The following is a 14,460-nucleotide window of genomic DNA, read 5'->3' as shown; positions in this document are numbered from 1 at the left end:
AATGGTGCTATGTATAATATGATTCTTATAGACTTGGTCTCACTTGGCAAAAATATTTTTTCCCCTCTCCTTCCTTTAGAAATCTGATCATCAATTTCATGGTTACATAGGTATATATATATATACATATACAGTGCCTACAAGTAGTATTCAACCCCCTGCAGATTTAGCAGGTTTACACATTCGGAATTAACTTGGCATTGTGACATTTGGACTGTAGATCAGCCTGGAAGTGTGAAATGCACTGCAGCAAAAAAGAATGTTATTTCTTTGTTTAATTTTTTTTTAAATTGTGAAAAGTTTATTCAGAGGGTCATTTATTATTCAACCCCTCAAACCACCAGAATTCTGTTTGGTTCCCCTAAAGTATTAAGAAGTATTTCAGGCACAAAGAACAATGAGCTTCACATGTTTGGATTAATTATCTCTTTTTCCAGCCTTTTCTGACTATTTAAGACCCTCCCCAAACTTGTGAACAGCACTCATACATGGTCAACATGGGAAAGACAAAGGAGCATTCCAAGGCCATCAGAGACAAGATCGTGGAGGGTCACAAGGCTGGCAAGGGGTACAAAACCCTTTCCAAGGAGTTGGGCCTACCTGTCTCCACTGTTGGGAGCATCATCCGGAAGTGGAAGGCTTATGGAACTACTGTTAGCCTTCCACGGCCTGGACAGCCTTTGAAAGTTTCCTCCCGTGCCGAGGCCAGGCTTGTCCGAAGAGTCAAGGCTAACCCAAGGACAACAAGGAAGGAGCTCCGGGAAGATCTCATGGCAGTGGGGACATTGGTTTCAGTCAATACCATAAGTAACGTACTCCACCGCAATGGTCTCCGTTCCAGACGAGCCCGTAAGGTACCTTTACTTTCAAAGCGTCATGTCAAGGCTCGTCTACAGTTTGCTCATGATCACTTGGAGGACTCTGAGACAGACTGGTTCAAGGTTCTCTGGTCTGATGAGACCAAGATCGAGATCTTTGGTGCCAACCACACACGTGACGTTTGGAGACTGGATGGCACTGCATACGACCCCAATAATACCATCCCTACAGTCAAGCATGGTTGTGGCAGCATCATGCTGTGGGGCTGTTTCTCAGCCAAGGGGCCTAGCCATCTGGTCCGCATCCATGGGAAGATGGATAGCACGGCCTACCTGGAGATTTTGGCCAAGAACCTCCGCTCCTCCATCAAGGATCTTAAGATGGGTCGTCATTTCATCTTCCAACAAGACAACGACCCAAAGCACACAGCCAAGAAAACCATGGCCTGGTTCAAGAGGCAAAAAATCAAGGTGTTGGAGTGGCCTAGTCAGTCTCCTGACCTTAACCCAATTGAAAACTTGTGGAAGGAGCTCAAGATTAAAGTCCACATGAGACACCCAAAGAACCTAGATAACTTGGAGAAGATCTGCATGGAGGAGTGGGCCAAGATAACTCCAGAGACCTGTGCCGGCCTGATCAGGTCTTATAAAAGACGATTATTAGCTGTAATTGCAAACAAGGGTTAATCCACAAAATATTAAACCTAGGGGTTGAATAATAATTGACCCACACTTTTATGTTTAAAATTTATTAAAATTTAACTGAGCAACATAACTTTTTGGTTTGTAAGATTTATGCATCTGTTAATAAATCCTGCTCTTGTGTGAAGTTTGAAGGCTCTAACTTATTTGCATCTTATCAAACCTGCTAAATCTGCAGGGGGTTGAATACTACTCGTAGGCACTGTATATATATATATATATATATATATATATATATATATATATACACACACACATAAAACATTTTTTTTCCTTTTTTTTCTTTTATACACCACATCAGTGTGATACCAGAAACTGCCTTAGGTTCTAATGAATCTTTGAGTTTTTTGTTTTATATATAAAAAAAAATTTTTTCAATGTGAACTGCCTCCAATGATGGTTATTAAAATTGCTTTTGTTTTTGTTATCTGAATGACATGTCAGGAATATCATTTATTTATCATTTATATATATATGTACTATAGACCAGTCAGCAACTCATTAATTTTGCTCTATGATTCATATTTTGTGATTGGCTGTCAATGTTATCTTTTCTATTTAGATAAAATACCCTTGAAAAAGGCTAGCATAAGCCAAAATGTTGGGTGATTTGTGTGACTGTTGTTTTCAATAAAAGAATCAAGCATATTGAAAAAGTCCTTTTTAGCCTCAGGTTATTTTTACTATAAGGCTGGAGTCACACTAACCTGCGTAAAATACGGTCAGTATTTTACATGCGTAATACGGATGACAGACCCCTAAACAGTGCTCCGTATGTCATCCGTAAGCAAGGTGTGGTCGCGTATTTTGCGCATGTCAGCATCCGTATGTAATCCGTATGGCATCCGTATGGTGAGATTTTCTCGCAGGCTTGCAAAATGGACATATAATGGAGCCCTATGACAGTTTTAATAAAGAAATGAAAGAATAGATATAGACACATAGAATGCATATATATATATATATATATATATATATATATATATATATATATATATATATATATATATGTGTATTCTATGTGTCTATATCTATTCTTTCATTTCTTTATTAAAACTGTCAGTGTGAGTTTACTGTATAGCGCACTGAATTGCCGGCTTTGCTAAAAGACACCGGGTGCGTATTTCTCGCAAGTCACATGTGTGGTCCGTGTGTAATCCGTATTTTTTGCGCACCCATAGACTTGAATTGGCGTACTACGGGCGTAGTACGCTGACAATCGCAGCATGCTGTGAGTGGCACGGAGCGGAGGATACGGAGGAGAAATATACGCCTGGTGCGAGGGACCCCATAGAGAATCATTGGTCCGTGTCTAATGCGTGCTTTTTGCGCCTCTCACGCACCCGTATTCCTCGCCAGTGTGACTCCGGCCTTAGAATCCTGGTTTTCCTGAAGGCCAGGTTGTATCTTTCCCATTCATTATTAAATATAGGGACCTGGAGCAGTTTGCCAAAGAAGAATGGTCTAAAATTCCAGCAGGGCATTGTAAGAAACTCATTGATGGTCCATTTTTGGAGTTTTGTGTGAAATGATCAATGTTTTGCTTTTTGCTTCATTCTCTTTTGTGTTTTTTCATTTAAGACAAATTAAATGAAGATAATAATGCCCAAGAATTTGTGTTTGCAATCATTTTCAGGAAGAAACTGAGTATTATCTGACAGAATTGCAGGGGTGTCAATACTTTTGGTCACAACTGTAGCGTAGAGTAAAAGTTTCTGATACATTTTAAAAAGCAGAAAAGAATTCTACAACTTAAGGGGTCACACATTAAAAAAGCGCTAGCTGTTTTTTTACAATAAATGGCATTGTAGGTTATAAATAATCTAGAGACAGAGAATGTAGAACTGGTGGAGAAAGGTTGAATTTGATGGATGTGTCTTTTTTCAAACTATATGACTATATAATTATGTAATTTTAATAATTGACTTTTACAATCCAAATATCCGGTGTAGTTGTATCCACACAAATATAACACTGTAATCTGGAGGAGGCCATTTCTTTACTCAACATTTCTAATCGATTACTCAGATCCCGTGCATCTATTATCTCCAGTCAAGTGAATGGGAGAAGATGTGTTGTATAATTCACAGCCAACTACAAAATACCACAATCACCACTTCCGGTGCACTGCGGCACCCCCAGTCAGCCGAGAGTCACAACCACAATGATATTTTATGGATAAGCGATCCTAACAGTAGGTTATCAATATTAAAGTACTAGAAAACCCTTTATAAGAACTGGTATGGTAGATCATCAATAATGCGTTCATTGATTTAGCCCCGATGTCGCCAACAAAGATAAATGAAAGAAAATAAAGAAAATCCATGTGTACACTGCTAAATATTTTACCTCTATAGAAATGATAGCAAAAAAATAAAATCAATCCAGGATAGTACATAAAGTAATAGGTCTACTGGGCCTAATGGAGTTTTCCAATGATTTTACCTTTGCCCTGTTACCCCTGTGACATGTGATCAATGTATTACTGCTGGGGGGCGACTCCTGGGGTGCAGCTGCTTACACAGATGACATTCTAGAGATATTATTGGAGCAGTTACTAGAATCAGGAAGATTTTCTCAAAGGATAATTATTTCAGTTGTTTCAATACATGAGAATTGCTGAATATGGATAATCATTTATAACCAATATAACACTAAGAAAGATTATGCAAATGTAAATCCCCATCTCGTAAAATTAATGTAACAAGTTTTCATCAGGCTGATATGATAGTTTTGCTAACAAATAATAAATTATAACAATTAATTATCACTGTTCCTGGTCATAATCATGAATTATCATTAATAAAAATTGCAACCTGTACAGCACCCTAACACACGCACGACTGCGCCCCTGGCATGGACCTTTTACCCCCATGTAACACATTACATACATAATTAGAATGAATACTCACTACCAGATGTTTCCACTTTATATTCATAAAATATCACAAATGTTAAATAAACAACAAAATGCAGAAAACATATCTCACCCTGCCAACCTCTACTAGATTGGTCACCATGACTATGCTGGCTGTATTTTCATGCCACACCATCCTCCAAAAATCATACACCGTTTCTTGCATCGGGCCTGTGCAGGGAGATAATAAAATATTGTTTAGAAAGAAATTCTTAATATATAAAACATATCATTTATAAAGTACAGAGAGGCTAAAAATGTACAGCTGGAATGAGAATGATTTCATGAACAGCATCCGCAATGTTTCCCACCGTGCACGGTTATTCCAAGCTACTGTATCACAGTGGCTGAAAATTTCCCTCTGTATTCCCACTAGATGTACTATTAATAAAGACAAGATAACGACTACAACATTGAACACTGTACAGTACTTCTGCCTAATTTACCCATTTGGAAGATCTTATCTACAATGTCGCTCATTTGTTTTAAATAATTAATTTTACTCAGGAGTTTCATAGCAGAGACGTGCAGCAGAACCTGGGTGTCTACATGGATAAAATGGGTGGGAAGATTCTACCTAATACTCTCTGTACTGTCATAAAAAGAGAAAGACAACCAAGCATAGGTTATGTATACATACAGACATACACACACACACATATACATACATACACACACATACATACATTCACACATATACACATACACTACTGTTCAAAAGTTTAGGGTCACTTAGAAATTTCCTTATTATTGAAAGAAAAGCAGTTTTTTCCAATGAAGCTAACATTAAATGATTCAGAAATACACTCTATACATTGTTAATGTGGTAAATGACTATTCTAGCTGCAAACGTCTGGTTTGTAATGCAATATGTTCATAGGTGTATAGAGGCTCACTTCCAACAACCATCACTGCAGTGTTCTTATGGTACTTTGTGTTTGCTAACTGTGTAAGAAGGCTAATGGATGGTTAGGATACCCTTGAAAACCCTTGTGCAAGTATGTTAGCACAGCTGAAAACAGTTTGGCTGATTAGAGAAGCTATAAACCTGACCTTCCTTTGAGCTAGTTGAGAATCTGGAGCATTACATTTGTTGGTTCCATTAAACTCTCAAAATGGCCAGAAAAAGAACTTTCATGTGAAACTCCACAGTCTATTCTTGTTCTTAGAAATAAAGGCTATTCCATGTGAGAAATTGACAAGAAACTGAAGATTTCCTACAACGGTGTGTAGCACTCCCTTCAAAGGAGAGTACAAACAGGCTCTAACCAGAGTAGAAAGAGAAGTGGGAGGCCCCGCTGCACAACTGAGCAACAAGACAAATACATTAGAGTCTGTAGTTTGAGAAATCGACGCCTCAAAGGTCCTCAACTGGCAGCTTCATTAAATAGTACACGCAAAATGCCAGTGTCAACGTCTACAGTGAAGAGGCGACTCCGGGATGCTGGCCTTCAGGGCAGCGTGACAAAGAAAAAGCCATATCTGAGACTGGCTAATAAAAGGAAAAGATTAATATGGGCAAAAGAACACAGACATTGGACAGAGGAAGATTTTTAAAAAGTGTTATGGACAGACAAATCCAAGTTTGAGGTGTTTGGATCACACAGAAGAACATTTGTGAGACGCAGAACAACTGAAAAGATGCTGGAAGAGTGCCTGACGCCATCTGTCAAGCATGGTGGAGGTAATGTGGTTTGGGGTTGCTTTGGTGCTGGTAAAGTGGGAGATTTGTACAAGGTAAAAGGAATTTTGAATAAGGAAGGCTATCACTCCATTTGCAATGCCATGCCATACCCTGTGGACAGTGCTTGATTGGAGCCAATTTCATCCTACAACAGAACAATGACCCAAAGCACACCTCCAAATTATGCAAGAACTATTTAGGGAAGCAGCAGGCAGCTGGTATTCTATCTGTAATGGAGTGGCCAGGGCAGTCACCAGACCTCAACCCCATTGAGCTGATGTGGGAGCAACTTGACCGTATGGTACTTAAAAAGTGCCCATCAAGCCAAACCAACTTGTGGGAGGGGCTTCTGGAAGCATGGGGTGAAATTTCTCCAGATTACCTCAGCAAATTAATTGCTAGAATGCCAAAGGTCTGCAATGCTGGAATTGCTGCAAAGGAAGCATTCTTTGACGAAAGCAAAGTTTGAAGGAGAAAATTATTATTTCAAATAAAAATCTTTTTTTCGAACCTTGTCAATATCTGGACTAGATTATAAATTCATTTGGAAAGTCATTTGATTAATAAAAGTATGAGTTTTCATGGAAAACAAAAAAATTGTCTGGGTGACCCAAAACTTTTGAATGGTGGTGTACATACATACATAGAAGTATAGAGTATCAATCTATTATCTATATATTATTTATTATCCATCTATCCTCACTAGTGTTGAGCATTCCGATACTGCAAATATCGGGTATCGGCCGATATTCGCTGTATCGGAATTCCGATACCGAGTACCGATATTTTTTCAATATCGGAATCGGAAGTTCCCATAATGCAATGAGCCACTGTTGTGGCTCTGATTGGCTGCCAAAATGACGTCATCATGATGCGCGGTCTGTGCGCATCATAATGCGCCGTCAGTTCGGGCCTTCCGGGGGGTCTGTACCGGCCTGCCCAGGGGTCTGTGCCGGCCTGCCCGGGGGTCTGTACCGGCCTGCCCGGGGGTCTGTACCGGCCTGCCCGTGGGGTCTGTACCGGCCTGCCCTTGGGGTCTGTACCGGCCTGCCCGTGGGGTCTGTACCGGCCTGCCCGTGGGGTCTGTGCCGACTGCCCGGGGGTCTGTGCCGACTGCCGGGGGTCTGTACCGGCCTGCCGGGGGGGCTGTGCCGGCCTGCCGGTGGTCTTTGCCGACTGTCCGGGGGTCTGTGCAGGCTGCGGGGGTCTGTGCAGGCATCGTCCGATGGGAATACAAGTCCCATCGGGCGATGCTTGCTACAATGACAGTGAATGACACATTAGCCAATGATGGGACAGTAGTAGTCCCATCATCCGGCTAATGTGTTGAATGTAAAAAAAAAAAAAATACATACTACATACATACTACATGCATGCAACATACATACTACATACATGCTACATACATAATACATATATACTACATGCATGCAACATACATGCTACATACATACTACATGCATGCAACATACATATATACTACATATATACTACATGCAACATACATATATACTGCATGCAACATACATACTACATGCATGCAACATGCATACAACATATATACCACATATATACTACAAGCATGCAACATACATATATACTACATGCAACATGCATACTACATATATACCACATGCATGCAACATACATACTACATATATACCACATGCATGCAACATACGTACTACATATATACTACATGCATGCAACATGCATACTACATATATACTACATGCATACTACATATATACCACATGCATGCAACATACATACTACATATATACCACATATATACTACATGCATGCAACATACATATATACTACATATATACGACATGCATGCAACATACATACTACATATATACTACATGCATGCAACATGCATATTACATATATACCACATGCATGCAACATACATACTACATATATACCACATGCATGCAACATACATACTACATATATACCACATGCATGCAACATGCATACTACATATATACCACATATATACTACATGCATGCAACATACATATATACTACATGCAACATACATACTACATATATACCACATGCATACTACATATATACCACATATATACTACATGCATACTACATATATAACACATGCAACATACATATATACAACATATATACTACATGCAACATACATACTACATATATACCACATATATACTACATGCATACTACATATATACCACATGCATGCAACATACATACTACATATATACTACATGCATGTAACATACATATATACTACATGTATACTACATGCAACATACATACTACATATATACTACATGCATACAACAGGCATACCACATATATGCTACATGCATGCAACATACATATATACCACATGCATGCAACATGCATACTACATATATACTACATGCATACTACATATATACCACATGCATGCAACATACATACTACATATATACCACATGCATGCAACATACTACATATATACTACATGCATGCAACATACATATATACTACATATATACTACATGCAACATACATACTACATATATATTACATGCATGCAACATGCATACTACATATATACCACATATATACTACATGCATGCAACATACATATATACTACATGCAACATGCATACTACATATATACCACATGCATGCAACATGCATACTACATATATACCACATATATACTACATGCATACTACATATATACCACATGCATGCAACATACATACTACATATATACTACATGCATGCAACATACATATATACTACATGCAACATACATACTACATATATACCACATGCATGCAACATGCATACTACCAATATACCGCATATATACTACATGCAACATGCATACTACATATATACCACATGCATGCAACATGCATACTACATATATACCACATATTTACTACATGCATACTACATATATACCACATATATACTACATGCATACTACATATATACCACATATATACTACATGCATACTACATATATACCACATGCATGCAACATACATACTACATATATACCACATTTACTACATGCATACTACATATATACCACATGCATGCAACATACATACTACATATATAACACATGCATGCAACATGCATACTACATATATACTACATGCATGCAACATACATATATGCTACATATATACTACATGCAACATACATACTACATATATACTACATGCATGCAACATGCATACTACATATATACTGCATGCATGCAACATACATATATATACTACATGCAACATGCATGCTACATATATACCACATGCATGCAACATGCATACTACATACAGTGGGGCAAAAAAGTATTTAGTCAGTCAGCAATAGTGCAAGTTCCACCACTTAAAAAGATGAGAGGCGTCTGTAATTTACATCATAGGTAGACCTCAACTATGGGAGACAAACTGAGAAAAAAAAATCCAGAAAATCACATTGTCTGTTTTTTTTTCATTTTATTTGCATATTATGGTGGAAAATAAGTATTTGGTCAGAAACAAGCAATCAAGATTTCTGGCTCTCACAGACCTGTAACTTCTTCTTTAAGAGTCTCCTCTTTCCTCCACTCATTACCTGTAGTAATGGCACCTGTTTAAACTTGTTATCAGTATAAAAAGACACCTGTGCACACCCTCAAACAGTCTGACTCCAAACTCCACTATGGTGAAGACCAAAGAGCTGTCAAAGGACACCAGAAACAAAATTGTAGCCCTGCACCAGGCTGGGAAGACTGAATCTGCAATAGCCAACCAGCTTGGAGTGAAGAAATCAACTGTGGGAGCAATAATTAGAAAATGGAAGACATACAAGACCACTGATAATCTCCCTCGATCTGGTGCTCCACGCAAAATCCCACCCCGTGGGGTCAGAATGATCACAAGAACGGTGAGCAAAAATCCCAGAACCACGCGGGGGGACCTAGTGAATGAACTGCAGAGAGCTGGGACCAATGTAACAAGGCCTACCATAAGTAACACACTACGCCACCATGGACTCAGATCCTGCAGTGCCAGACGTGTCCCACTGCTTAAGCCTGTACATGTCCGGGCCCGTCTGAAGTTTGCTAGAGAGCATTTGGATGATCCAGAGGAGTTTTGGGAGAATGTCCTATGGTCTGATGAAACCAAACTGGAACTGTTTGGTAGAAACACAACTTGTCGTGTTTGGAGGAAAAAGAATACTGAGTTGCATCCATCAAACACCATACCTACTGTAAAGCATGGTGGTGGAAACATCATGCTTTGGGGCTGTTTCTCTGCAAAGGGGCCAGGACGACTGATCCGGGTACATGAAAGAATGAATGGGGCCATGTATCGTGAGATTTTGAGTGCAAACCTCCTTCCATCAGCAAGGGCATTGAAGATGAAACGTGGCTGGGTCTTTCAACATGACAATGATCCAAAGCACACCGCCAGGGCAACGAAGGAGTGGCTTCGTAAGAAGCATTTCAAGGTCCTGGAGTGGCCTAGCCAGTCTCCAGATCTCAACCCTATAGAAAACCTTTGGAGGGAGTTGAAAGTCCGTGTTGCCAAGCGAAAAGCCAAAAACATCACTGCTCTAGAGGAGATCTCCATGGAGAAATGGGCCAACATACCAACAACAGTGTGTGGCAACCTTGTGAAGACTTACAGAAAACGTTTGACCTCTGTCATTGCCAATAAAGGATATATCACAAAGAATTGAGATGAAATTTTGTTTCTGACCAAATACTTATTTTCCACCATAATATGCAAATAAAATGAAAAAAAAACAGACAATGTGATTTTCTGGATTTTTTCTTCTCAGTTTGTCTCCCATAGTTGAGGTCTACCTATGATATAAATTACAGACGCCTCTCATCTTTTTAAGTGGTGGAACTTGCACTATTGCTGACTGACTAAATACTTTTTTGCCCCACTGTATATACCACATATATACTACATGCATACTACATATATACTACATGCATGCAACATACATACATACTACATATATACTACATGCATACTACATATATACCACATGCATGCAACATACATATATACAACATATATACTACATGCATACTACCATATACCACATATATACTACATGCATGCAACATACATATACACTCACTGGCCACTTTATTAGGTACACTATGCTAGTAACGGGTTGGACCCCCTTTTGCCTTCAGAACTGCCTCAATTCTTCGTGGCAGAGATTCAACAAGGTGCTGGAAGCATTCCTCAGAGATTTTGGACCATATTGACATGATGGCATCACACAGTTGGCGCAGATTTGTCGGCTGCACATCCCTGATGCGAATCTCCCGTTCCACCACATCCCAAAGATGCTCTATTGGATTGAGATCTGGTGACTGAGGAGGCCATTTGAGTACAGTGAACTCATTGTCATGTTCAAGAAACCAATCTGAGATGATACGAGCTTTATGACATGGCGCATTATCCTGCTGAAAGTAGCCATCAGATGCCTGTTCTTAGCTGAGAGGAGTGGTACCCAGTGTGGTCTTCTGCTGCTGTAGCCCATCTGCCTCAAAGTTCGACGCACTGTGCGTTCAGAGATGCTCTTCTGCCTACCTTGGTTGTAACGGGTGGCAATTTGAGTCACTGTTGCCTTTCTATCAGCTCGAACCAGTATGCCCATTCTCCTCTGACCTCTGGCTTCAACAAGGCATTTCCGGCCACAGAACTGCCACTCACTGGATTTTTTTTCTTTTTCGGACCATTCTCTGTAAACCCTAGAGATGGTTGTGCGTGAAAATCCCAGTAGATCAGCAGTTTCTGAAATACTCAGACCAGCCCTTCTGGCACCAACAATCATGCCACGTTCAAAGGCACTCAAATCACCTTTCTTCCCCATACTGATGCTCGGTTTGAACTGCAGGAGATTGTCTTGACCATGTCTACATGCCTAAATGCACTGAGTTGCCGCCATGTGATTGGCTGATTAGAAATTAAGTCTTAACACACAGTTGGACAGGTGTACCTAATAAAGTGGCCAGTGAGTGTATACTACATATATACCACATGCAACATACATACTACATATATACTACATGCATGCTACATGCATGCAACATACATACTACATATATACTACATGCATGCAACATACATATATACTACATGCATGCAACATGCATACTACATATATTCCACATATATACTACATGCAACATACATACTACATATATACTACATGCATGCAACATGCATACTACATATATACAATGTATATACTACATGCATGCAACATACATATATACAACATATCTACTACATGCACGCAACATACATATATACTACATGCATGCAACATACATATAAACTACATATATACTACATGCAACATACATACTACATATATACCACATGCATGCAACATGCATACTACATATATACTACATATATACTACATGCATGCAACATACATATACACTACATGCATGCAACATACATACTACATATATACCACATGCATGCAACATACATATATACTACATACAATACATTCATATAGACATACAGTACATATAACATAGAGTACATACTCACCATCACTTGTCACTTTGATCCCCGAAGCCATTGTCATCTGAGGAATAAATATTAAAATAACAAACCACCAATATACTTACCCCTGATCCGCAGAAGTCCACGAATGTCCCATGACGATCTTGCGTGGAGAACAGCAGCATTATCTGATGCTACCGTTCTCTACGGGCCCCAGGAATCCAGTGTCGGGAGGTAGGTATCCTTCCGCACTGTATTCCTCCCCCACTGTAAAAAGAAAAAGTCCCTAGTCTCACTTTATGGCATTGCTGTGTGAAAAATTTCCCATGCAGCTTTTGCCATAAAGTGAGACTAGGGACTTTTTTTTTTTTTTTACAGTGGTGGAGGAATACAGTGCGGAAGGATACCTACCTCCCGTCATTGGATTCCTGGAGCCCGTAGAGATTGGTAGAATCAGCTGATGCTGCTGTTCTCCACGCAAGATCGTCGTGGGACACTCGTGGACTTTTGCAGATCAGGGGTAAGTATATTGGTGGTTTGTTATTTTAATATTTATTCCTCAGATGACAATGGCTTCGGGGATCAAAGTGACAAGTGATGGTGAGTATGTACTCTATGCTATATGTACTGTATGTCTATATGTATGTATTGTATGAATGTATTGTATGTAGTATATATGTATGCTGCATGCATGTAGTATGTATGTTGCATGTAGTATATATGTGGTATATATGTAGTATGCATGTTGCATGCAAGTAGTATATATGTTGTATGTATGTTGCATGCATGTAGTATATATGTGGTATACATGTAGTATGCATGTAGTATATATGTATGTTGCATGCATGTAGTATATATGTTATATTTATATGTATGTTGCATGCATGTAGTATATATGTTGTATGTATGTTGCATGTAGTATATATGTGGTATATATGTAGTATGCATGTTGCATGCATGTAGTATATATGTTGTATATATCTATGTTGCATGCATGTAGTATATATGTGGTATATATGTGTTATGTATGTTGCATGCATGTAGTATATATGTAGTATGCATGTAGTATATATGTATGTTGCATGCATGTAGTATATATGTTATATTTATATGTATGTTGCATGTAGTATATATGTTGTATGTATGTTGCATGTAGTATATATGTGGTATATATGTAGTATATATGTTGTATGCATGTTGTATATATGTAGTATATATGTATGTTGCATGCATGTAGTATATATGTGGTATATATGTAGTATGCATGTGGTATAAATGTATGTTGCATGCATGCAGTATATATGTATGTTGCATGCATGTGGTATATATGTAGTATGTATGTAGTATGTATATATGTTGCATGCATTAGTATATATGTAGTATGTATGTTGCATGTAGTATATAGGTAGTACATATGTATGTTGCATGCATGTAGTATATATGTAGTATGCATGTAGTATATATGTATGTTGCATGCATGTGGTATATACGTAGTATGCATGTTGCATGCATGTAGTATATATGTTGTATATATGTATGTTGCACGCATGTAGTATATATGTTGTATATATGTATGCTGCATGCATGTGGTATATATGTAGTATGCATGTAGTATATATGTGGTATATATGTAGTATGTATGTTGCATGCATGTAGTATGCATGTTGCATGCATGTAGTATATATGTAGTATGTATGTTGCATGTGGTATATATGTAGTATATATGTATGTTGCATGTAGTATATATGTGGTATATATGTAGTATGCATGTTGCATGCATGTAGTATATATGTTATATATATGTATGTTGCGTGC

At 38.6% G+C, this 14,460-nt stretch overlaps 1 protein-coding gene across 5 annotated transcripts in view; it reads right to left on the bottom strand.

Annotated features, from left to right (window-relative positions):
- PTPRM (protein tyrosine phosphatase receptor type M) overlaps positions 1-14,460 on the bottom strand; it is a 929,698-nt gene that overhangs the window by 83,180 nt on the left and 832,058 nt on the right. For all 5 annotated transcript variants that reach the window (XM_073550942.1, XM_073550938.1, XM_073550940.1 and 2 more), the window contains one exon: positions 4,511-4,608. In XM_073550942.1, the coding sequence (XP_073407043.1) occupies positions 4,511-4,608 (98 nt within the window). The remainder of the gene's footprint in view (positions 1-4,510; positions 4,609-14,460) is intronic.

Source organism: Dendrobates tinctorius, unplaced genomic scaffold (assembly GCF_039654945.1).
Source record: "Dendrobates tinctorius isolate UK_male_01 unplaced genomic scaffold, ASM3965494v1 ptg000171l, whole genome shotgun sequence".
In the NCBI taxonomy this organism is placed as follows: Eukaryota; Metazoa; Chordata; class Amphibia; order Anura; family Dendrobatidae; genus Dendrobates; species Dendrobates tinctorius.
The sequence above is the reverse complement of the archived record's forward strand: the minus strand, read 5'-3'. Positions and strand labels throughout refer to the sequence as shown.